Source organism: Cervus elaphus, chromosome 15 (genome assembly GCF_910594005.1).
Source record: "Cervus elaphus chromosome 15, mCerEla1.1, whole genome shotgun sequence".
In the NCBI taxonomy this organism is placed as follows: domain Eukaryota; kingdom Metazoa; phylum Chordata; class Mammalia; order Artiodactyla; family Cervidae; genus Cervus; species Cervus elaphus.
Window position 1 is genome coordinate 66208427 of NC_057829.1, and position 25970 is coordinate 66234396.

General features: G+C 50.2%; 2 protein-coding genes across 9 annotated transcripts; one reads left to right on the forward strand and one right to left on the reverse strand.

Annotated features, from left to right (window-relative positions):
• Nucleotides 1-1040: 1040 nt before the first annotated feature.
• On the reverse strand, nt 1041-2446 carry C15H10orf95 (chromosome 15 C10orf95 homolog). The gene is made up of 2 exons (XM_043925654.1): nt 2100-2446; nt 1041-1838 (listed from the first exon to the last, which is right to left on the reverse strand). The coding sequence occupies exon 2, from the start codon at nt 1778-1780 to the stop codon at nt 1127-1129; it is 654 nt and encodes a 217-aa protein (XP_043781589.1). The 5' UTR covers nt 1781-1838; nt 2100-2446; the 3' UTR covers nt 1041-1126.
• On the forward strand, nt 1157-25357 carry MFSD13A (major facilitator superfamily domain containing 13A). Of its 8 annotated transcripts, none has more exons than XM_043925647.1 (10): nt 1169-1288; nt 13865-14031; nt 19600-19842; nt 20256-20338; nt 20549-21001; nt 21128-21251; nt 22258-22354; nt 22925-23096; nt 23181-23374; nt 24564-25357. In XM_043925647.1, exons 3-10 carry the CDS (start codon nt 19675-19677, stop codon nt 24824-24826), a joined length of 1554 nt encoding a protein of 517 aa, XP_043781582.1. In that variant the 5' UTR covers nt 1169-1288; nt 13865-14031; nt 19600-19674; the 3' UTR covers nt 24827-25357. The 8 variants fall into 8 exon arrangements, with proteins under 8 accessions (XP_043781584.1, XP_043781582.1, XP_043781579.1 ...); XM_043925644.1 differs by lacking the exon at nt 1169-1288 and adding an exon at nt 10670-11066; XM_043925645.1 differs by lacking the exon at nt 1169-1288 and adding an exon at nt 10670-11066 and having other exon boundaries at nt 13865-14011.
• Nucleotides 25358-25970: the final 613 nt, after the last annotated feature.

Below are 25970 nucleotides of genomic sequence, written 5' to 3' on the forward strand. Positions count from 1 at the left end.
GTCCGACCCTTTGCAACCCTATGGACTGCAGCATGCCAGGCCTCCCTGTCCATCACCAACTCCTGGAGTTTACCCAAACTCATGTCAGAGCCAACCCTAAATCTAAATCCTAAATCTAAACCCTTTCTCAGCCATGCTTGCCAGCCACACCTCAACAAAATACCTGATGCCCTCAGAATCTCTCTATGGGTGGTGGGCCTCAGGACCTAGGAGAGAGTCCTCTTGCACTGGAAGGGAGCTGGTTAAGGGAAAGTGCGGCCCAGCAAGTGAGGAAGGACACGTTTCCCACTCTTATCCCTGACACCTTGTACCTCAAAAAGGGAAGTAAAGCTCACATTACACAGATGAAGAAACCCCACCCCCACCCCCAAACATAAAAACAATCTTAAAGCCTACACCTGACTTCAGTCATTTACTTTTCTTTACAAGCTGGGAATAAGTGGGCCCTCAGCTTGGGGAGTTCGGAGAAGGCAATAGCAACCCACTCCAGTACTCTTGCCTGGAAAATCCCATGGATGGGGGAGCCTGGTAGGCTGCTGTCTATGGGGTCGCACAGAGTCAGACACGACTGAGCGACTTCACTTTCACTTTTCACTTTCATGCATTGGAGAAGGAAATGGCAACCCACTCCAGTGTTCTTGCCTGGAGAATCCCAGGAACGGTGGAGCCTGGTGGGCTGTCAATGGGGTCGCACAGAGTCGGACACGACTGAAGTGACTTAGCAGCAGCTTGGGGAGTTAGGGGAGATTTGCTGGAGAGAAGAAACGAAAAAGGGCACGTGGGGGCTCATTGCAGGGCAGGGTTCACGGGGAGGAGGTTGGGCAGGGAGGAAACAAAGGGTCCAGGCCCTTCCTCCACCACACGCTCAGGCTTTCCAAGTCCAAGGAGAAGGAAGGAGTAACAGGACACCCACTCAGAGATCTCTATGATCCCTTTTCGCCCTAGCCCGGCCATCCTGCCAAAACCTGAAATCAAGGAAGAGCAGCAAGCTGGAGGCGGTTTAAAAAAAAAAAAAAGGCAAAAATACAGGTAACAGGTGCACCCAGCCCCAGCGCATAGCTGCGGCGGCAGGAGAGCGGCGCGCGTGCTCACCGTCGCCTGCCGCCGGACCTCGCGCGCCCTCAGCTCAAGCCTTCCTCTTGTTCCGGCGGCCGCGCTCCAAAGCTTCCCCTGCGGGACTGTCGTCCCCGCTGTCGCTGCTGGCCGGCGGCCGCAAAACTCCCCTCTTGACGCGGTACTCGGGCTCTCGCAGGCGCGGCGCGCCCTGGAGCAGGAACTCGCCGCCGCGGTAGGTGACGCGCACGTTGGTGCGCGGGTATGTGCCGTACATGCGGCGTAGCTCCCGGCGAACCGAGTCGGGCAGCTCGAGGCGCGGCCCGAGTGCGCGCTCTATGCAGCCCCACCGCAGCTCGGCCCGCAGGGTGCCGCCTTCGGGCCACTGCGCCCCGCTCTCGACCGCCGCCCGCCCGGTGGCCGCGGGCGCCTGCAGCGATGGCCCCAGGTAGCCGGGCGCGGGGAACGGCGGGCGCAGGGCCGCGGCGTAGGCTGGCGGGAAGGCCCAAAAGGGCGGCGCGACCTCCAGGGGCGCGCCGGTGGCGTGGAAGCAGTGGTATTCCCGCGGAGCAGCCCACTCGCCGGCGCACAGGTCCCAGGGCCGGCTGCAGAAGTTATGGGCTTGAATAGGGGGCAGCAGCAGAGGGGCGGGCTGGTAGGTGTAGGTGAGGTGCTGCAGTAGAGGCCAGACGTCCTCCCCAGGCTCTCGGCAGTAGTATGCGTACATGGTCTGAAGTTCAGGCGGCCGGCGTGGTTCCTGGGGCCTTGTCCTGCCTGGTCCAGACCTGGAGTAAGGGAGGTGGATGCGCTTTGTTCTCACGTCCACCGCCGACCCTGGTGCCTAGTAACGCAGGTCATGGTTCACAGCAGGAGCCCCTGCGATTGTGCCCCTGGCTTAGGGGAACTCTTACTGAGAAGTTTGGCTACCAGGTCACCTCTTGTCCTAGGGCTGGCCCCAAAGCCCAGGGTCCCAGCAGGCAGGAAGGACTCAAGGCCGTTTGAAGCCCCCAGCCCTGAAATGCTCTTCCAGGTAGCCCCCCACTCACTTGTCTCCTTTAGCCTCGGGGAGCTGGCCCCCAGCATTTGGAGGAACCAGAGAGATCCAGGAGCAGGGCTCCTCTCCACCACTTTTCAGTTGATCTGCTGTTCTTCATGCCCTGACTCGGCCACACCTCCTGGTTTCCAGGCAAAGGGAAACACCTTGACCTTGCCAGCCTGTGTTTACACTGAGTGAACCTGCTGGAATCATGCTGGCCCCAACTTAGACACAACATCCGTGAGGGCATCCCAGTGCCCTTTGCAATTAGGTTAGCTCTCTGTTATCCACATCCCGTTTTCCCAGTCAGATGGATTGAGTTATCCTAACATTTGAGTTAAGCTCCTCCTCACGAGGCACTGAATCAAGTTGCTTCGTGGTTCAGTCGTGTTCAACTCTCTGAGACCCCGTGGACTGCAGCACCCCTGTCTTTCACCATCCCCGGGAATTTGCTCAGACTCATGTCCGTTGAGTCGGCAATGCCATCCAACCATCTCATCCTCGTTCAAGTTGCTTATGAGCATCTAACTTCAAGTTTACAGCAACCCTAGAAATTAGGTATTAATAGTTTCCCCACCTTACATAGCAAGAAGCTGCTTGCCTCAGATTTGGTATACAATGAATGTTTTCTATGACTGGGGCTTGTGTAAATATCTTGTCCAGACTCACACAGCTAGTTATGTTAAGGGCAAAATTCTCAAGACTTGTGCTGTCAGTAATAGCATAATCACCAATCTATGCTGGGTCTGCTTTCCCACTATCTGACTATCCTCCCCTCTAGAATGTTACATAAGAGCTTATAACTTTTTTTCAGAGAACTTCTAATTCTCATTAGCCACATGAAGAACATGGTGATATCATTCTCATGGAATAGATTAAGGAACCAGAGACTCAGGAATTTAGGCCACTTTCCCATCTTCTCACAGTCTGTAATTGGCACTGTGGGATTTGAACTCAGTCTAACTGATGCCAAAGCCCAGAAGCAACCTGGGTGAAGCCAGAAAGGTTGCTTCATTCACATGGGGTGAGGACTATCTGAGCTCCAGTCCCCACTGGCTGCAGGTCATGCCCTCCCACCTCTCTTCCCCAGTGGAGTGGGTCATAGTTGCTGGATGGTTAAAATGGATACCCTCTCCTAGTTGCTGGGCTGCCAGGCCATCATACTTTCCTTCCTCCTCTGTTGATCTAAGCAGTATTACCACCAACCCCCACAGTTTCTCATAGATTTTCAGCATCCCTCAGAGTCCAGCTACCCTCTGGGAAGTTCTCCCACACTCAGCCTGGTGATGTCATGTTTATTCCTGACTGCGCCACTCTTTCAAGTCTAATTCAGGCCATTGGCCTAGTGACAGCAGCAGCTCGGACTGGTTTAGTTTATCTACCTAACACTCCCTATCCAACAGCTCCAAGAAGGGAGCCTCCCCCTCTGTCCTCTTTAAGAACTGGTCCCAGGGACTTCCTGGTGGTCCAGTGGTTAAGATTCCCTGTGCTTCCAATGCAGGGGGCACAGGTTTGATCCCTGGTTGGAGAACTAAGATCTCTCATGCTGTGTGGCCAAAAAAAGAACTGGTCCCAGGACATAGTGGTCTTTGTTGGGGGAGGCCTCCCACCCCCATGATGTCCATGGCTTAATCCCTGGGGACTCATTAATATGTTATATTACATGGCAAGGGGGAATTAAGGTTGCAGATGGTATTAACATTGTTAGTTAGAAGTCCTTAAAATAGAGAGGTTATCCTGGATTATCTCAGTTGGCCCAGTGTAATTACAGGAGTCAAATGTGGAAGATGGAGACTCAAGAGTCAGAATATGTGATACTAACTAGAGAGAGTCAATCAGCTATTGCTGGCTTTGAAGATGAAAGAGGGTCATGAGCCTCGTGAGCCAAGGAATGAAGGCAGCCCCAAAGCAGGAAAAGACAAGGAAATGGATTCTTCCCTAGACCCTCCAGAAAGGAATGCAATTCTGCCAATACCTTGATTTTAGTTAGGATTAGTTTTAGTGAAGTCACTCAGTCATGTCCAACTCTTTGCGACCCCATGGACAGTAGCCTGCACCAGGCACCTCCGTCCATGGATTTTCTAGGCAAGAGTACTTGAGTGGGTTGCCATTTCCTTCTCCAAGCAATCTTCCCAACCCAGGGATCGAACCCAGGTCTCCCACATTGTAGACATACGCTTTACCATCTGAGCCACCAGGGAAGTCCTTGATTTTAGTTAATGAGACAGATTTCCAGTCTCCAGAACTGTAAGATAATACATTTGTATTGTTTAAAGCCTCTAAGTCTGTGGTAATTTGTTAGACCATTAGTGGAAAATAATATACCTCCCCACTCTATTTATAACTTTGCCCCTTTCTCCCTCATGGGGATCTGGTCACCCTGAGTGGGAGATGAGAGTGTGAGACCAAGTTCAAGTTGAAGCCTGGGACAATGAGAAGCCTGTGTTTTAATGTTCTGACAGGCTTGCTGAAGACCTCTGCTGCTCTGGGGCAGTGGGTGGTTTTAAGGAAAAATTAGAAAAAAAGAACCAGGCCAAGTTTCTTAGCATTCATTCACCCTGATTCCAGTAACAGCCTCCAGATTTTTAGGGCTCCACACCTTATCTACTCTTGGGAAAGTGGTTCTGGGGGAGTTGGTTCTAGCCCATCCTTAAATTACCTAGGTGATTTAGGGCTAGACCAATCATCACTGTCATCCCTTTGGCCATAGTAACTAGTTTAGGCTAGCCATGTGACTCAATTTGGGCCAATGGGAGCCAAGCCCAGGGCTCTGTTCTCTTACTGTGTGGAGGGAAGGGCTCTCTCCCCTGGACTGAAATCTGGAAGAATGCAGTTCTGGGTCCAAAGGCGATGCTGTCTCAGCATGGAATCGCAGAAGAAGCGGAACCAAAGGTCAGAGGGAGAAATTGAGTCCTGATGACATCATTTGAATCCTGGACTTTGAAGTTATGTGAGCCATTAAATTCCTCCCCCCACCCCCACCAGTTTTTTAGGATATAGTTGGTATACAGCACTGTATAAGTTTAAAAGTTTAAGGTATAGAGCATAATGATTTGACTTACATTTATTGTGAAATGATTACCACATAGGGTTGGTCAACATCCATCATCTCATATAGATAGAAAAAAATTTTATTTTCCTTCTGATGAGAACTCTTAGGGTCTACTCTCTTAACAACTTTCAGATATACCATAGAGCAGTGTTAACTTTGGTCACCGTGTTGTACTTTACCTCCCTAGTATATATTATCTTATAATTGGAAGTCTGTATATTTGATCAGCTTTATCCGACTTCCCTCTCCTCACCCCGCAATAAATTCCTTTCCTGCTTAATCTAGTTTGAATGGAGTCTTTTTTTGTATATGTAACCAGTTTTGTTTACTTCATATAAACTTAACTGCAAAAGACACAATGAAATGGGCATTTAAAAGATTATACCAAAGCACCATCATGTTAGCCTTTGGAAGATTAAATGTTTATTATACTGTGGAGTGGGGTCTTCTGTTGTTTGCATCAACAATACACCCTGAGTGTTTTTCCCCCAGAATTTATGAAAAAATTAAAAATACAACAACCTGAGTAGTGTTTGATCAGTGATCCCCATGATCAAAGGCTCTTTTTCAGGCAAAGTAGAGGATGGACTGGGGAGAGGAAGATTGGAAGCCAGTCTTGGAGGAGGTTCACATCCTAGTTTAGGAAAACTGACAACCAGAACAAGAGCAGGGAATGAAAAAGACACGGGAGCAGATTCACCTGGACTTGACTCCAGGTGAATCAACTGCCTGGATGGGTAAAGGTGGATGCACATGTTTTTAGCTTGGTCACCTGGATGGGTAGTCAAGGTGATCCTGGAGATAAGAAACATGAGGGGGTGACAGAAGTTGAGACAGTGCTGAGTTCTGGTGGGACATTTGGAGAAGACTATCTAGCAGCAGTTTTATATTCAGGCTGGAGATAGGAGGTGGGTTGGTCATGAAGGAAAGGTAGTAAGTGAAGTTACCAAAGCCGCTGCTGCTACCCTGGCCCATATTACATATACACTGTGTCATCATGGATGCCAATTTGTTGGGTTCCACTTATGCCTTTTGAGGGCAATTGAGGTATAGTTTATGTATAATATTGTAAATTTCAGGTGTACAAATAGCAATTCACAATTTTTAAAGGTTATATTCCACTTATAGTTATTGTATTTGACTCTATGTCCTGTGTTGTACTATATATTCTTGTAGCTTATTCATTTTATATATAGTAGTTTGTACCTCTTATCTCTTACCCCTATCTTGCCCTTCCCCTTTTCCTTCTCCCCACTGGTAATTTGTTCTGTATATCTGAGTCTTTCTTTTTTTGTATATGCACGTTTGTTTTATTTTTAGATTCCACATATAAATTAAATCATACAGTATTTGTCTTTGACTTATTTCACTTAGTATGATACGTTCAAAGTCCATCCTTGTTGTTGCAGATGGCAATATTTCATTCTTTTTTTATGTCTGAGTAGTATTCCATTGTGTGTGTATGTGTGTGTACCGGGACTTTCCCAACAGCTCAATGGATAAAGAATCTGCCTGTAATGCAGGAGACACAGGAGACCGGAATTCAATCCCTGGGTCAGGAAGATCCCCTAGAGAAGGAAATGACAACCCACTCCAGTATTCTTGCCTGCAAAATCCCATGGACAGAGGAGCCCACAGGCTACAGTGCAAAGGGTCACAAAGAGTCAAACACGACTGAGTGACCGAGCACACAGCATATATATATATATATATATATATATATATATATATACATATATATGTATATATATATATATATGGGCTTCCCTGGTAGCTTAGAGGTTAAAGCATCTGCCTGCAATGCGGGAGACCTGGGTTTGATCCCTGGGTCGGGAAGATCCCCTGGAAAAGGAAATGGCAACCCACTCCAGTATTCTTGCCTGAAGAATCCCATGGATGGAGGAACCTGGTGGGCTACATTAGTCCATGGGTCGCAAAGAGTCGGACACGACTGAGCAACTTCACTTTCACTTTAGGTTGCTTCCACATCTTGGCAATTGTAAATAATGCTGCTATGAACATTGGGGTACATGTATCTTTGCAAGTTAGTGTTTTCATTTTTTTCAAATAAATATCCAGAAAGGAATTGCTGGATCATATGGTAGTTCTATTCTTAGTTTTTTGAGAAACCTCTATACAGTTTTCCATAGTGCCTGAATGAGTTTATATTCCCATCAACAGGCAGTCTTGGTTTTGAAGTCCCTCTTACCCCATATAGTGTATGGCCTGATGAGTTTAAGTGAATACATGAAAAGAGTATTGAAAGTGGAAATATGGTGTACCCTCTCTCTAAGAAAGCCGTGGAAAAATGTGCCCCAAGGAAGGGGCCTGAGGAGTTGTTAGGTGGGAGGAGACTATGGTGGAACCCAGAAGAAAGAGGTTGGAAGCCAAGGGAGGAAAGAATTTCAGGGAAAGTGTGTGTCTCTTTCCCACAATCCAAGGACTTTGATAGAACTTGAGAGAAGGCTACGTGATCTTCAGTTGTACCACATGTCCCCTCCCAGTTATCTCTGTGCTTGACAACTGGGAAGGAAATCAGATATAATCACAAGCCTGGTGCTTGTAAAGGGTAACTGGTTACACTGTCTATAAAATAAGAGGCTGAGGGAACACCAAGTGTAACTATGGGGCATTAAGTGCAATACAGAGACCAAAGCCTTCTCTGTAAGACCACATGTAGTTCTCACCCCTTGGCAGCTCAGCCCATTTTTCTGTTCCCCCACTGGATACCCAGGGAGGGCTAAGCCAAGATTCAGGGTTGCTCTGAAATAAAGGTGCATGCATTCCAGAGATGGAATGCCAGAAAGACTCCTTTAGTCAATTTACGGAGGACCTAATGTATCAGACTCCATACCGAATGCCGGGTTGCCTGCCTTCTATTCTCACAGCCAGGAGAGCATAGACAGGGATAACGGGTAGCAATGGGAGAGAAATGGAAGTCTTCCTTCTAGTAATGAGGGCTTTCTAGAACACAAGGGGTTTCAGCAATTGCTTGAAGTCTTTAGAAGAGAGATGATGCCTGTGTGGCCAAGGGGGGAGGATATAGGCGGTAAGAAGAGGGTCTGAAGGGCAGGATTGGGGAGGAGGAAAATGAGACAGACTGGTGGGAGATGGACACTGGGGGCAAGGTTCATGGGGCCTCTGGGGCTCTCCAGGAACTGGGTGAAGAGACTTTACCACTGGACACTTAGGCTCTTGTGCTGGACTGTTTGCAACAGGTGTGCCCTTTGCAATGGGTGCCACCCAGGTTGTCAGGATGGAGGATAAGGATAATATTCCTGTTGACAACAGAACTCTTACACCCCTATTTCTCATTTAATGCCCACAAAATCTAAGGAGTAAAACAGACTCACAAAATGACAGTTCCTGTAAAAGAGGTGGTGGAGCCAGGGAACTGAGTCCCAAGTCCCCCAGAAGTCAAAAGTCATGATCATTGCCCCTTATCCCAGGGTAGGGAAACAGCAGGACTGGAGTCTGTGCTGTCTGACTGCCTAGAAACCTAACTAGGATTACAGGCCTATTGAGAGAAGACATGGGACATCTTCACTGGATTAGACTGGGCAAAACAAAACTTGACTTTCAGGGCCTGGGAAGGGGTAGGAAGAGGAAAGACTCGTAAGAGTCAGGAGACCTGTGTTTCAGCTTGTCTGGGTCGCTTGCTTACTGTGTGAAAGTCATTGAATCTCTCCCCACCTCAGTTTCCTCATCTGTAAAATGGGATAATAGGACCTACCTCCCAGGGATGACAATGTGATGACTTGCCGGGGTCCAGCCTCGGCAGGATCCATGGGATACCCTCAGGATGAACGGCGTCGGCGAGAGAGAGAGAGAGAGAGAGAGAGAGAAGACACGTGAGACCAGCCTTGATAGGGCCAAGTCTGTGTTTTACTTTTTGACAACCGGTTTTATACCTTTTCACAGAACGTTTTCAAGGTACAAGATGCTTACTCATGATTACACAGGATTAGTATTACATCATTTTGTTTTTTAGGAAAAGCAGGATGTTTTTTGCTTTCTAATTCTATAGTAATTCTTAGCACATGATCTTCTGGCCTTGGGGCCATTAACATTTTATGCAGGTCAGGTGAATGTAAACCTGTTTTCCGTTTTTATGGTGACCTTAACTGAATGGTAGCAGTCTCAGGGAAATAGTACAGAGTAGAATTATATCCTTGTTAACACAAAAATTAATCCTTCTGCAAAAGTTGTCAGTTGCATTTATCTAAGAAGTTTACCCCATACAGACTCTGCGGCTTCAGTGAGGCAGCCTCTGCCTAGCACTCCTGGCTGACAATTAACAACCATCTCATTGTTACCACACTAGGGCTAAGTTCTTATTTCTCTAGATCTTAAACTGTATTAACAATGGTTTCTATAACACTACCTTAGCACATTAAAAGCAAAACACAGCAAGCAAATCTCAACCCAATAACCACCTATAGAATAATTTTTCTTATGTTTTCTAATAGGACTCCTTTACCCCTTAAAAAGGCTCTATGTCTATTAGGGCTTTTATATAATCAGGTTCTTTATGCTATTTTATGATTAGGATATTATAAGCAATCATGCATATTAGGACCAAGGGCATAAATGCATTTGGCTAACAAACTACCAGCAAAGGAGTTTAAATTAAAACACTCCTTTCACCCTGGATAATCTCATAAAATACCACCACCTGGGAAACTTATTGATTAAAGTTCTAAATTGATTCTTATTTGGGAAGAGATCGGGGAAGGCCTTCTGCCTGTGTCACAGAAATTAGGGAGTAGTCCATTGAGGCAGGCATCAGAAAGACAGAAATCATCTTTAAGGTGAGCGCCGGGGGCAGCTTTTCGAAATCCCTGAAAACCTGATCTGCCTTGCCTGTCAGGCTTTCTCCTCGTGACCTTGTCATGGGTGGGATCTTGTGAGCTGGCCTTTTCGAAGCCCCTGAAAACCTGATCCGCCTTGCCCGTCAGGTTTTCTCCCTCATGGCCTTGTTAGGGGTAGGGTCTCGTGTGTTGGCTCCCAGCAAGGACTCAACAAGATAATGCATATAGAGTGTTTAACACAGCACAGGGCACATTCTAAGAGCTCAATAGCCTTATAGTTTACTATTGTGTGCATGCGTGCTAAGTCACTTCACTTGTGTCCAACTCTGTGAGACCCCATGAACTGTAGCCCACCAGGTTCATGGGGTTCTCCAGACAAGAAGACTGGAGTGGGTTGTCATGCCCTCCTTCAGGGAACCTTCCCCACCCAGGGATCGAACCCGCGTGTCTTCAGTCTTCCGCATTGGCAGACGGGTCCTTTACCGCTAGCGCCACCGGGGGAAGCCCATATTTTACTATTAACAGTATAAGGAGGCAGGGCCGCTTGGTTGCTCTCTCAGGGTCTGGTGCGTGTGACCTGAATCCTGGTGTCCACAGCAACTCGAGGTGGGCGTGTCCACTCTTGGCTCACAGTCCAGCTGCAGGGAGTCCCAGGTCGTGCCCCCGTCCTCTCCTCATCTGTCTCAGCTGTGCATCCAGTCACATCACAAGGCTTGAAGGAAGGCACTGAGCTCTCTTGATTCTCCGAATTAATAGTAAGGAAGGAGGGTGGAGAGGACGGGAAGCTCTCAGAAAAACAGTTTACTTGAACTGAAGTGACATTAAGGCTTCGTGGAGGTGAGAGTCAGGAATTCAGGCAACCTGCACCGTTTTTTGCTAGCGTGCACATCCTCTGCTTGATCCCTAAGGGCAAAGGCCCATAACAAATATGGCGGCGGCAGCCTCGGGCTCCAGCACCTGCCTAAACTGCGGTCCCAGGAGCCGCGCGGAGCCAATCGCTGGGTAGGGGCGGAAGAAGAGGCTGGAGAAGCTACCCGCGGCCCGCGCGCAGGCGCACTGACTGTCACCTGGCTCCCGGCAGCCTTGGGATTAGGCTTCGCGTGCCACAATTGCGGTGAGCGGCTGTCCGGCGGCCGGGGCTGGCGGGCGGCGGGCCGGACTGGGGGCCAGTCAGACACGAAGGACGCACCGAGGGGGACGGGGGTGCTGTCTGCTCTGGGAGTGCTCGGGGCTGCCTTTCGGGGTTCCTGAGGTGATCTGGTTGTGGGCTGAGAAAGTGCTTGGGTAGGAAAAGCTTGGGCTCAAGAGGTAAGGATGGAATTCTTGCAGAGGGGACTCCCTAGAGTCGCCAGCTGCTTCGGGCCAGGATCCATTTCATTAACATAATGGCCTTTAACCCTGGTGATGCAGTAGAACCTATAGCGGAGCTTTAAAAGAACACCGATGCTGGGTCCCATCTCTAGAGATTCCAATTTATTTAATTGGTCGGGAGTGAGGCTTGGGCCTTGGTATGATTGAGCAGCTCCTCAGGTGATTTTAACGTGCAGACAGACTGGGGAACCGCCACAGGATTCAGCACCATGGTTGATCCCAGACTCCTCTGTTGTTTGGAAGGGGTGGGTGGTCTTGGGGTGAACTTACTGACCCTCCAAGGAAATGGTCCCAACTCCCAATAAGGTGAAATTGACTTCTAGCCTAAGAAAGAGGATGGGCCCATTAGTCACTGCATGGAAAGTGGGCACCCTTCCAGGGTGAGCCTCCCCAACAGCCCTGCCAGAGGTTGTGGGAAGACTCAACAGGGGGACAAAGGGGATGTGAAAGAGGAAACTCAGCAGACAATTCAAAGGTCACCTTGTTGAAAAAAGGACACCCTTAATATTTGCATAGGGTTTTATATCTTTAAAATTCATTTAATACCCCCTGGGGACAGACAGGGAATGGAATTTTTCTCCTGCTTTGCAGATGTAGGAATAAGCTAGTTAGTGATAAGGTTCAGACTTGACCCAGGGCTCCCAACTCCAAATAATGCTTTCTAGTAGATTTTTTTCCCTCCATACTAATTGCTTCTCATACAGTCTCTAGTCCTTCTGAAGCCCCTCACCCCAGGGGGCCCTGTCTGGCACTCTCTGTTTCCTCTACCAAGTTTATCAGCCCCCTACCCACCATAGGCTGGTTCAAAGATCAGGGAGCTACTCTTGTTTCTATGTTTTTCTAGTTATTTCCCAGGAGCCCGATGGGGTGAAGAGGGGAGCAGTTTTGAAAGATTCGGGGGGATCCTTCTAAAAATCTTTTTCTGTCACCTGGCCACCCCCAGTGGCCCCCACCCCCCTTTCTGTTGTCCTCAGGAGAGTATCTTGTGTGTGGTTTCCAAGCCCTTCCTAATCTGATGTCTCTCTGTCCTGAGCCTGCTTTCCATATTGTATCAGTTTTCCTTAGCACATGGTGAAAGCTTAATAAATGTTACATTTTGTTATTAACATGTTCCTCTTTGTTCACCTGTGGCCTTGCTGTCCATGTTTCATATCAGGCTTTCCCAGGTTGCCTCTGCTTCTACATCAAGCAGAGTTGAGAGGGACAGTGGGATCTGGGGGTCTCACCCCTCCTATGGCTCTTTTTTCCCTCTTGGGCTGGGGATGTCCATATGAGCCTTTTAGGGGCAAATTGACCCACTGGGTATTAATTAAAAAGCCAATATGTGGTGAAGGAGCCTGGTGGAGGCTAGAGGTAGAAATCAGGGGTAGGTCTGACCTGGCCCCGCCCATAAGGAGCTTGGGGGCTGGAGGAGGGTTTGGGAGACCTTTGGATCCTGATACAGAGGATTCAGCCAAGGGATCTGAAAAAAGGAGAGAACATCTAACATGGTGTTCTTGAGAAGGTTTGTGCCACTGAACTGGCCCTTTCTCAGATAAGCAGGATATGATAATGATTGTGGTGGGTGATGGGCAAAGTGATGTGAGAAATGATGAGGGTTTTTCCTTTTTTCTTTGCTCAAAAGCATCTGTTTTGAATCTTGGCTCTAGCACTTAATAGCTCTGTGGTTTGGGGCCAGTTACTTATCCTTCAGAGCCTTGGTTTCCTTACTTACAAGATAAGGATAGGAATAGTAACAAGTTATAAGGATACATGATGATAGCTGTCAAAACCAGGCATATCTTATATGCCTGAGAACTGGTATGTAGTTACATCTAGAGTGTTTTAGGTGAAAGGAACAGCATGAACTAAGGTTGGAGGTGGCATTCAAAACAGAATTTGAAAGATGGTAGGATATTCCAGGCAATGAGAAGCATCAATGTTTCATATTGAAAAGACAACTTCAATCCTGGATTTGCCAGAAGACAGGGACTGAAATCCTTTAAAGCTCCTAAAGCCAAACTTCAGAGAAGTGGAAAAGAAAAAGAATAGTTACATCTTACTGAGGGTCTTCTAAATGCCAGGCACTAGGCTTGGTGCTTTATATACCTTTATGCATTTCAGCCCCACAGCAATCTCAGAGGTTGGCTTAGATCCCCACTTTATAGATGAGGAAACTGAGGCCCCGAGGGAGGGAGTGGCTGGCTCAAGGCCGCACAACTGGGGCCATACCTGCCCTCGTTGTGGGGGATGGGCTGTGGGGCCTCCAGCAGGCTCTCCTGGTGTCAAGGTGAGGGTGGAGTTGGTTGCAGGTTACAGGATATCTCAGTCACCTTATACAGCTAGGCTGGTGTGGGCCCCAAGCTATTCCTTCCCAAGAGAGGCAGGGCTGTTGCTCTCTGTGGGGGTGGATTGGGGGTGGTGTTTTGTGGAAATTTTTCATTTTCATCTCAGGTTCAAAGGATTTGTTAACAAAATAAGCCTCTTGTTATATATGAATAAATAATACCAGTATTTATTAGAGAGTTATCTAACTTACTTTTGATATACTAACATTAAAAGAAATGAGAAAAAAACCAGCAGAGGATACATCACCAAGTTGAATTTTGACCAACATCCAGACTGAGACAGCGTTGGGAAGTCCCATGACACAGCGCATCTGGAGTCCAGGTTGGGAAAAGGTCCCAGGCATGGCGTCCACTTCCGTGGGTGAGACTTCAAAAGTTGAGGTTCGGAGTTCCCGCTCATAATCCCTGGGTGCAGACTGATATCATCATCAGTCTATAGCAAAAGCAGCTCTGGTTTTATGTTAATGCTGTTTGTTTTGTGGTGTAAAACTTGGAATGTTGTTAAGCCTGGGACATGGTTGGTCAGGGCCTCTCCATGGGCTCAACAATTTCAAGATTTGTCCCCTATCTTATCTATGGTGCCACAAGACTTCCACTCACAGCAGATAGTCAGGGCAGTATCCAGGCAGGTTAGAAGCAAGGTCAGAGATCTGGTCTGCCTTGTTTCTGAAGCCTAAACAGGACTGTTTATCTAATTTCCCTAACAGGTGGGACTTCCCTGGTGGCTCAATTGGTAAAGAATCTGCCTGCAATGCAGGAGACCCATGTTTGATCCCTGGGTCTGGAAGATCTCATGGAGAAGGAAGTGGCAACCCGTTCCAGTACTCTTGCCTGGGAAATCCCATGAACAGAGGAGCTTGGTGGACTCTAGTCTATGGGGCTGCAAGAGTCAGAAACAACTTAGCAACTAAACCACCAACAGGTGGGGAGGGCTAGCAGAGGAAGAAGTTACTGATGGAGCATTACAATCTGGAATAGAAACCACTGAGTGACCCCGCATGCTCCTCCCGCAGCTCTCTTTCCTGGGCAAAGGCTTACCTGGGCAGGGTGCTTTGCCTCTAGATCTAGTCCATGGTTTATGGGTTTGTCTCTGGTACCCCTGAACATTGAATATGCTCCTGCTTCTTGCAGGCCCTCCTCCTCTAACTTTGCCTCTTGTGCTTTTTTTCCCCCCTCAAACTCCCTTGCCACACGAAGGACCTGATTACCTGCATATTCCCCTGCTCTTACTCTGATCTAAGTGAGCCTAAGAAAAAGCCAGTTTCTCGGCATATTTCTGTCAGTGCTCTGGGACTTACTAATACTCCCTTTGTTTGTTGGTGATCAGTCACTAAGTCATGTCCAACTCTTTTCGACCCCATGGACTGAGCACGCCAGGCTTCCCTGTCCTTCACTATCTCCCGGAGTTTGCTCAAACTCATGTCCATTGAGCCTGTGATGTTATCCAACCATCTCATCCTCTCTTGCCTCCTTCTCCTGTCCTTAGTCTTGCCCAGCATCAGGGTCTTTATCAATGAGTCAGCTCTTGGCATCAGGTTGCCAAAGTATTGAAGCTTTAGAATCAGTCCTTCCAATAGATATTCAGGGTTTATTTCCTTTAGGATTGACTAGAATTGATACTTTCAAATTGTATTACTGGAGAAGACTCCAGAGAGTTCTTTGGACTGCAAGGAGATCAAACCAGTCAATCCTCCCTGCATTCCTGTAAAGATAAGCACTGTTACTTTCATTTTGTAGGTGAGGAAACCAAGGTTCAGACAGGCTCAGACCTTACCTGTGGGTGCAGTTAGTAGGAAGTGCAGTTGAGATTTAAAACCAGGCTCTTCTGATGGCAAAAGTCATACTTTTTCCATCTCACCACACTTCGAGGTTTTCCTCTACTGTTGTCCCAGTGTGGGTGCAGGGAGCTGGCGGCTGGGGACCTATAGAGTCCACCTTCTCCAGTAACCAGGGCAGGTCACTGGACATCTGGGTAGGGGTGCCAGGAGGCTTCACTCTCTTTGGACAAAGGCTTTCAAGGTGAGGGAGGGGAGTTCTGAAAGGCCCTGGGGAGTCAGAGGAGGTGATCTGAGTTAAGGGTAAAAGCAGAAGCATACATTGCGCTTTATAGGCGCAAAGCACCTTTAGATTAATCCCCACCTCATCCTGGTGTGGTGGATATGGATGGTCTGGGAGGCTTGATAGTGATAGTCTGTGAAGTTCCGGTGCTCACTGCACTTACTATGCTCACTGTGTCGAGGTATCTTCTCACTGACTGCTGACCCTAGCCTTAGGAAGGTTGGCTTCATTGTGCAATTCAGGAAACAGGCATGGAGGGGTTAACCAAATTGCTACAGGTCACATGGGTAGGAAATAGTAGAGTTGGGCCTTTGGAGACCTCCACTTGTGCCTTCTTTCCACTACATTGCTTGGGAAAGTGCCAAGGAAACTTTCAGGGTGATGGATATATTCCTGATCTCAACTGTGACAGTTTCACAGGCATACACATGCCAAAACTGATCAGACTATACACTTTGAATATGTGCAGATTATTATTATCTAGGGAAGGGTTCTTTTTTCCATTCTCTCTTTTTTTTTTTTTTTTTTTGGCTGTACCACGTGGCTTGCAGGATCTCAGTTCTCCAGTCAGGGATTGAAACCAGGCCATGACAGTGAAAGCCTGGAGTCCTAACCCCTAGGCCACCAGAGATCTCTCCATTGTGCAGATTACTGTATGTCAGTTATACCTCATTAAGGCTGTGGGGAAAAAAATGTTTCCCACCAAATACTTCCTCAGGGGCTTAAAGGCCCCATGGATATCGTCCTGCTTTCAGACAAGGCAGGATCCTTTTGGCCAGGGAGAAATTCTCACAGACTTAGCTGCTTTCAGGAAGTTCGGGCTTCCCAGATGGTGCTAGTGGTAAAGAACCCGCCTGCCAATGCAGGAGTTGTAAGAGATGCAGGTTCAATCCCTGGGTTGGGAAGATTCCCCTGGAGGAGGGCATGGCAACCCTCTCCAGTATTCTTGCCTGGAGAATCCCCATGGACAGAGGAACCTGGCAGGCTACAGTCCAAAGGATCTCATGAGTCAGGCACAACTGAGGTGACTTAGCACGCATGCATTCAGGTAGTTTTGGCCACTCCTCCTCCTCCCTCCATCACTAACATGTGGACTGGCACAAAGCTGGCATGGGGGTGGGAGGCTGCATACTGACCTCTTGAGTGACCACCTCAGCTTCCAGGGAGCCCAAGAGAGACCCCGTGAGAGTCCCTCCTTGTTCTCCCCGCAGAGCCTCTATCTCCCCAGCCAGTCACTACCACAGCAAGGGGGGCTGAGTCCAGAGATGGAGGTAGAGGGTGAGGACACAGGCCCCATGCTGGCTAACTCCACTGTCAGGTTGGAGTGCAGGCAGGCAAGAGAGTGTGTGCAGAGCTGGAGGCACAGTGAGGGACGAGGAGTTGGAGGTCTAATGGCCATGGCACCTGAGGGACGGGTGAGATGGAGACGAAGAGATGGGGAGGACGCTTCTGCTATCAGGTGGCCTTGAGAACAAAGGCCTAGCCAGAGAAGATGGAGGCTTGAAGGTCCATGGGAAGCTGGGCTGGACTGGCCGGAAGAGGCTGGACTATAGAGGCCCTTGAAGGCTGGGCATGGAAGCAGAGCCCTGGGGACTCATGGGGCAAGAATGGGGCCTGTGGGGGGCAAGTCACCACTTAGGGACTGGGCCTGTGTTGGTTCTCCAGGGCCTGACTCTAATGGGGAAACAGGAGTTTCTGTTCTGCATATGTGTGTGCAAGCATGCGGACATGTAAATGAGGCCTGTGGGTAGGCTTGGGTCATGAGGGCTTCAAGAGGAGATAGCCTCTGAGGAGGTGCATAAGTTTTAGGGCTGCCAAAACAAATTGCCACAAACTAGGTAGCTTAAAACAACCTCACATCGACAGAAGATGAGATGGTTGGTTGGCATCACCAACTCAAACTCTGGTGATGGACAGGGAGGCCTGGCATGCTGCAGTCCATGGGGTCGCAAAGAGCCAGACATGACTGAGCGACTGAACTGAGCTGAACTAAACTGATGGTAAACAGAATATTAACAAAGAGACCATACTTTGATTTTCACATGTGATATTTCTATGTATGTTTCACTTTGGCTTAGGTGAAAACAAATAAAAAAATTATTTCCTCTAAAAAAACAAAAAACAAAAAACAACCTCACGGTTCCTGGAGGGTGGAAATCCAGCATCGGGGCACCAGCAGGGTCATGTGCCCTCTGGAGGGAGCCTCTAGGAAAGCATCCTTCCTTGCCTCTGACTGGCCGTCTTGTGCTACCTGCAATTCTTTGTGTTCTCTGGCTCATGGCTGCATCACTCAGATTTCTGCCTTCATCTTCACATGGCTGTTTTCCCTTTCTCTGTGTCTGTGTCCAGATTGCACTCTCCTTATGAGGACAGCAGTCCTTAGGTTAGGGCTCACCTCAATTCAGACCTCACCTTAACGTGGTTACATCTGTAAAGCTCTTTCCAAATAAGATCACCCTCACAGGTGCTGGGAGTTAGGACTTGAACCTATCTCTTTGGGGCTAATTCAACTAGCTACAGGGTGTTCAAGAGAAGAAAGCCCCCATAGCTTCCCTCTGGCGGGGTTGGGGGCGGGGATCAGACAAGCACACATGGGATTATTTTTCTGAAAAGAGAACAACTTGGAGTCTAAAAAAAGAGACAGATAGACTTAATGCCTGGCTGCTTAAAGTGTGGTCATGGCCCAGAAGCATCGGTGCCCCCTGGGAGCCTGTTAGAAATGCAGAATCTCGGATTCCACTCCACACCTGCGGAGTTAAAAATCTACATTTGAACCAAGTCCCCAGGTGACGTGGAAGCACATTACAGTATGAGAAGCACTGCTGTAATAATTGGATTTTTATTTCCTCTTAAACCCATGGTCAGCCTAGCCTGCTGGTCTCTGCATGAGCTGGCCTGGTCCAAAGCAGGCACGTGTGTTGTCCTTTGTTCTCTCTTTCATGTAACATGTCCTTGAGTTTCTCTCCCCGTGTGCTGACACCGCCCACGTATTTGACCTTTGTGGAGAGCATCAGGTTTGTTGAGCCAGTCCCTTTGTTGTGTTCCTGGGCTGTGTCCAACTTTTGGCTGTTTTTAGATGTTGCTGCCATGAACAACTCTGTACATGTTTACTTGGGGTTAGTTCCTTGAGGTGGGGTTTCTGGAATCAAAGTGCATGGGCAGTTGTGGACTCTTATCATATCTTATCACTCTTATATCCCTGTGAAACCTGACATCACAGCAGGTCTCTCCATTCTACCCAGCAGCCCACAGTAATCCTATTTGGGAGGTCAAGTGGCAAAAAAAGGCTTTGGAGCCAGATAGGCCAGGGTTCAAATATGCTACTTTTATGCTGTGTGACCTTGGGCAAATGACTTAACCATCTCTGAGCTTGGGGTTGCTCTCCTATTATATTGTAACAGTGCTGTAAACTTTTGATGGGTTTTATAAAGATGATAATGATACCACCACCATTTATTGAGCACTTTCTGTGAGTTACCTCATTTAATCCTTTTATTCCTCTGAGTAGCCATGATCATCCACTTTTCCCTTTTACAGAACAGAAAACTGAGGCTGGGGTTAACTAGCTTGCCCGAGATTCTACTGTAGGCACAGTATGTGCCCAGGCCCAGGGCTGTCAGGTTAGAGTATGGATGAAAGAAGATGTCCTAGCATGCGACCTGACTCTGCACTTGCTGGCTGGCTGCCTTCTCTTCCCACGCCTTTATCAGTTTCCTTTTACTCCCTAGCAGTGGTATGTAGTCCAGCATTGTTTTAGCTGGTGATTCCCATTGGTGATTCCCTAGTTTTGTTTCATGTGCAAACTTTCTCCCAGTGAGATGACTCAGAGATCTGGGGTTAGGAGCCGGGCTGGCTCTGATCCCTGCAGCTAACTGGCTCCTTCTTCTCCAGGAACAAGTATGGCCAGACTGCCCATGGCCATGAGCGTGCCTTGGTGCTCCTGGGGCTGAGGCTGGGCCGGCCGCCATGAGGCTGGGTGGGCCTTGGGCCTGGCTGCTGGGCCTGCCCACGGCTGTGGTCTATGGCTCCCTGGCCCTCTTTGTCTCTGTCCTGCACAACGTGTTCCTGCTTTACTACGTGGACACCTTTGTCTCCGTGTACAAGATCGACAAAGCTGCATTCTGGGTTGGAGAGGTAGGCCAGCACTGGGGCAGTCAGCCGGGGTGGGAGCCAGGCAGATGGCAGGGCAGCGTCCCACCCATCCAGGAGCAGAGGGTAAGCTGGCTTGTCCACCAAGATTCAGCAAGAATAGGTAGAGCTGGAGGCTCTCAGTGGGGATTATGCCAACTCTCCCGTCCTCTGTCCTGCGAGCCAGGCACTGTATGCATTTATAATACATTCACGTGTATTTATCAGTGGTGCCCTGGATGGTGGGAGTTTGATGGGGGCAGTGGCTATGGGTTATGGCAGAGGGACTGACCTGAGCACAGGTTTGCAGGCAGGAGAGCTGGCATCATCTCTGAGGGGTGGCGAGCAGGCTGGGGTGGGGAAAGCCCTGGAGAGGAGGCCGCCTGGAGCCCACCTGCCCATCTCCCCTCTGCCCACAGACGGTGTTTCTGCTCTGGAACAGTCTCAACGACCCCCTCTTCGGCTGGCTGAGTGACCGTCGGTTCCTCAGCTCCCAACCCCGGTTTGTTTCCCGGGGATGGCTCAGGACTGGTCCTCGCCCACCTCCCCCTCCCCAGAGCTGGAGGATCACTGCCTGTATGTGGGGTGGGGAAAGAAAGGGAGACCACTGCCAGCCGTTGGCTGGGCCTTCTCATTTCCCGAGTTCAGGCGGGGAGTGGGGCCTGCCAGGGCTGCCAGGGCATCTCCCAACGGCCCCCTCTCTCCCCGGCAGGTCAGGCACTGGGCTCTCCTCAAGGGCTGTGGTGCTGGCACGTGTGCGGGCACTGGGCTGGCACGGGCCGCTGCTGGCTCTGTCGTTCCTGGCATTCTGGGTGCCCTGGGCGCCTGCTGGGCTTCAGTTCTTGCTGTGCCTGTGCCTCTACGACGGCTTCCTGACGCTCGTAGACCTGCACCATCATGCCTTGCTGGCCGACCTGGCCCTCTCAGCCCACGACCGCACCCACCTCAACTTCTACTGCTCCCTCTTCAGTGCAGCCGGCTCCCTGTCTGTCTTTGCCTCCTACGCCTTCTGGAACAAAGAGGACTTTTCTTCCTTCCGCGCCTTCTGCCTGGCGCTGGCCACTGGCTCCGGGCTGGGTTTTGTGGGGGCCGCACGGCTGCTGAGGCGGCGGGTTGAGGCGGCCGGCAGGGAGCCGGGGTGCCCAGCCATGGCTGTGAATGGCGGGTGAGTGGCCAGCACTCTGCTGGGCTTGACTGCCATGCTGGGGCTCCTGGCTGATGGATGGCTGCCTGGGGTGGGGGATGGCTCTGGCCCAGCCTAAGCTGTTCTTGATTCCCCTCTGCCCCATAGCCTGTGTGAAGAAGAGCTGCTTGTGGGCGGCGAGGATGTGGGTAGCATCACCTTGGGCCAGTACCTCCAGCAGCTGGCACGCCACCGGAACTTCCTGTGGTTTGTGGGCATGGATCTGGTGCAGGTATGGGAACAATGCCCATTCGTAGGATGGCTGCAAATGCCTCACTCAAGGGAACCGCCTTCCTAGAAGCTGGGAAATCAGTTCTGGTCTTGCCTGAGGACGGCTGAGCGGCTGAATGGCAGGAATATAAGTTGGGTAGTTAGAGACCTGGATTCTCCCTGCATCTGAGCTCCTAACCCCTTGTGTGATCTTAGGCCCGTCTTGCTCTTTTGGGGCAGCCATGTTCTCACCTGCAACGTGAGAATAGGAGAGAGGTGCTCCCTTGGGGACTTTTTTTTGGCCACTCTGTGGGGCATATGTGGGCTTCCCTGATGGCTCAGTGGGTAAAGGATGTGCCTGCAATGCAGGAGACACAGGAGACGTGGGTTCAATCCCTGGGTCAGGAAGATCCCCTGGAGTAGGAAATGGCAACCCACTCCAGTATTTTTGCCTGGAAAATTCCATGGACAGAGGAGCCTGATGGGTTATAGTTCATGGGGTCCCAAAGAGTCAGACACGACTGAGCGACTAAGCACACATGATGCTTAGAACACTTTAGTATAATTGTATTTTTGCAGGGTATGTGAGATCTTAGTTCCCCAACCAGGGATCAAAACCACACCCCCTGCATTGGACATAGATTCTTAATCACTGGAACACCAGGGAAGTCCCTGAGGACTCTCTTTAAAACACCACAGGCCAGACCTAGAACACATGTAGTATATAAGCCAGCGAAATTTAGAAACAAATTGTTTTTAAGCTTGTTTTAGCATTGATAAGTTCTACAAGAGAAAGCTTTTAGTTGTTTTAATGGTGATGTTATCATTCCTTCTAGCTTTTATAGATAAGCATAGGAATTTGGTTTTAGGTTTTGTCCTGGTATGTTCCATGTTGAAGGACATGGGACTAGAGGCTGCTCTGGCTTCTGCTGCTGCCTCCCCCCCGCCACCCCTGTTGGTTTTCCCTCTGTTCCTGGCTCACCTTCACCCCGCCTCCCCAGCCTCCTTAGTGTCCCTATTGGTTGCAGGTCTTTCACTGCCACTTCAACAGCAACTTCTTTCCCCTCTTCCTGGAGCATCTGTTGTCAGACCACATCTCCCTCTCCACGGGCTCCTTCCTATTGGGTGAGTGGGTACCTTGTGCTGGCCGGAAGGACAGAGGCTTGCACCCCAGAACCCCTAGACTGACTGCAGATACAGCCACCTCCCAGCTGGGGCCCAGGTGGCAGAGGGCAGAGTCTGCACTGGGGCTGCACCTCCAGCCCCCACCCCCAGCCGCACTCTGTTTTCCAGAGGGAGGGAGGGCGCTTCTGTGAGTTTGAGTGGGTAGGGTTGCCCTCATGGTGGTCCTCTTGGTAGTTACGCCACCTAGCGGTAATGCGGCGCAGTAGCTCGTTCACAAGGGCCGACAACTCTCCTGACTGGCCTGGGAACGTGCTTGACTGTGCTGCTTCCCTGTGTGGTCTTGGGTGTGTTTTATTTAATCTCTTTGGGTCTCCATTTATCTGTAAAGTAGAGATAGTACTCACCTTAAAGGGCTTCGAGGGCTAAATAAAAGGATGTGGAAACTCTTAGCACAGCGCCTGGACCTCGTTAGTGTTGAATCAATGCAAACTTTGATTTCTGATGGTTAGAATGTGGGCACTTGTGGAGGTTGTGGCAGCGCCCCTTGACAGGCTGCGTTCCCTTCCCCAGGCATCTCCTACGTCGCTCCCCACCTCAACAACCTCTACTTCCTGCCCCTGTGCCGGCGCTGGGGTGTCTACGCCGTGGTGCGGGGGCTCTTCCTGCTCAAGCTGGGCCTGAGCCTGCTTATGCTGTTGGCCGGCCCCGACCACCCCGGCCTGCTCTGCCTCTTCATTGCCAGGTAGGGCCTGCCCCTCCCTCGCCCCCTCACCTGTGTCCCGTCCCCCCTCCTCCTTCATTCTCATCCATTCTCTCTCGCCGGCAGCAACCGTGTCTTCACTGAGGGCACCTGTAAGCTGTTGACCTTGGTGGTCACGGACCTGGTGGACGAGGACCTGGTGCTCAATCACCGCAAGCAGGCAGCCTCGGCGCTTCTCTTTGGCATGGTGGCCCTGGTGACCAAGCCAGGCCAGACCTTTGCTCCGCTGCTGGGCACCTGGCTGCTCTGCTTCTACACAGGTGAGGGCCCAGGGGCTGGCATGGTGCTCGAGGCTCCAGGGGGCACAGCATACCTGGTGTAGCAGCTGATGAGCCTGGGACCTGGGTCCCAGTGAAGCAGAGAGAATGACAACTAGCCACGGCAGAGTCTGGGCCTGGGCTGCCCCTGGCTGCCACCCCTCGTCTGCCTGTCCCTATGTGGGCAGAGGAGCTGGGTTCCATTCTTTCAGTAGTTCATTCATTCATTCAGCAAATATATATGAGATACCTTCTCTGCCAGGTGCTATTCTAGGTGCCTCTAGGGAGAGAGAGAACAAAATAAGACAGATAAGGTCTTTGCCGTCATGGAGCTTATATTCTGTGTTGGTGTGGGGTGGGGTCGGCACTATACACCTAAACAAGAGAAGAGCAGGCAGAGATAAGTGCACTGGTAAAAGTATCATTGTGGCTAAGAAGCTACTCTGTGTGGTCTGGAAGGACTCTGAGGAGATGGCACCCAGGATGTGAACTGAAGGGTGAGGATTTAGTCTGGACAGATCTCAGCAAATCACAGACAGGCAGAAAAGAAAGTACATGAGCCCAGGTTATCAGGAATGGTTTGGGTTGACATTTCCTCCTCTGGGGGATCTTCCCAACCCAGGGATCAAACCCCAGTCTCTTGCATCTCCTGCACTGGCAGATGGGTTCTTTACCACTGTACCACCGGGGAAGCTCAGGAGTGGTTTAGAGGTGAGGCTGAAAAAGTGAAGAGGGGCTCTGTAAATCAGGGCAGGGTTTGGATTTTATTCTCAGTGCAGCTCTTGGGAAGGTTTTAAGTAGGGCAATGGCCTAGTCTGATTTACATTTTTTTAAAGTTTGCTGTGCTCTTTGGAGAGTGGACTGTAGGGAGGCTGTGGCAAAAGTGATGGAGGCTTGGAGCAGGTGGTGCTGGGGGCTGAAAAGAAGTGTTTGGTTTGGGCTGTGTTTTGGAGTTGGGGGAGGTAAAGGATTGGCTCTTGGGGAGTGGTGAAGCTAATTGAGGACTCTAGGAAGAATTTGGTAATTGGGGGGATAGTGGTGTCATTCTGCAAGGAAGAACAGGGGAGAAGCAAGTTCGGGTGTGGAATTGAGAGTTGGGGTTTGGACGTGTCCATGTGACATCTGAGATGAGGCACTGTGGACTTTGGAGGCCAGGACTGACCTGTTCTTTCTGTGGGCTGTCTTGTCCTAGGTCATGATCTCTTCCAGCAGCCCCCCCTGGCCCCTGTGGGGAGTGCTCAGCCCTGGCCAGAGCCCCCGGCTCCACCCCCGGCACAGGCCCCCACACTCCGCCAGGGCTGCTTCTACCTGCTGGTGCTGGTGCCCATCACCTGTGCTCTGCTGCAGCTCTTCACCTGGTCCCAGTTCACGCTGCATGGGAGACGCCTGCACATGGTCAAAGCCCAGCGCCAGAACCTGTCACGGGCCCAAACCCTGGACGTTAAGGTGGTGTGAGGGGAGTGCAAAGCCACCCTGTTGAGGACACTACCTGTAGCCCTGGGGGGGCCAGCCCTGTGTCCTGCTCTTCCGCCTCCCTGGGGTCCTGCCTGGAGGACAGATGGCAGAGTGGGAGCACTTGGGGCTGAGCTGGAGTGTCACTGGGGTCTAAGTTTCTGCATGGCTGTCTGGCCCAGCTTGGGCAAAGGCTGGGCCATGTGTGCGCTCAGGGACCTGCTTCCTCCTCTAGGGCAGAAGGAAGAAGAGGACTGAGAAGGGTGGGGCCTGCCCTGTGGTCACATGGGATTGCTATGGGTATGGAGGCCATTCCTCCTACCTGGCCAGGGCTAGCGCCCTGTGTGGGCTCCGGAACCACTTTTGCCTGGTCAGGACTGGGAGTCCTACAGTGGTTTCTCTCAGAATTCTCTGCTTCAGCCACACCTGGAGTAGCACACTCCAGCTGCTGCAGGGCACCCCGGAACCCCAAATGACCTCTCAATGAGGCTCATCTCATCACAGACTGATTAAAGCCAGTCATTTCTATTTCCATTACTGAAGTCTATGCTGTGTATGGGAGTGGTGGGTTGGAGAACAGGATTCCTTAATAAGAGCAGCCTGAGAACATTTTCAGAAATGAGTGGGGTAGGGTGGAGGGGGACGCTGCATCAGGTTCACTGAGGTAGTGGGGAGAGCCTGCAGACCAGTGGCCTCATGGGCCCCTGGGAGCCAAACAGCTTTCAGGCCTGTGGTCGTAGCCCCAGTGCGTTTCCCATGTACCACTGCTGGAGGTAGTGGGCAAGGAGTGGCCACTTCTAGGCTAGAGATCCTTAACCTTGGAGTCGCTGGGATCTTCCAAAGATGACTTTTTTTTTTTCTTTACCGTGTGACTGGGACTAGAAACCTTGGCTTTAGGCCAGCGTTTCTCAGTCTGGGCTCTACAGACATTTGGGGCTGGGGAGTTCTTTATTGTGGATGGTCTCTGCCTACTAGATGTCAGTAGCGTCTCTCCCCAGTCATGACAACCAAGCACCTCCAGACATTGCCAAATGTGTCCTGAGAGGCAAACTGGCCTTAATTGGGAACCACTGCCCTAGACCAATGGTTATTTGAAGGTCTGCATCACAGTTAAGAATGTAGTCTAGTGCTATATTGCCTAGGTTCA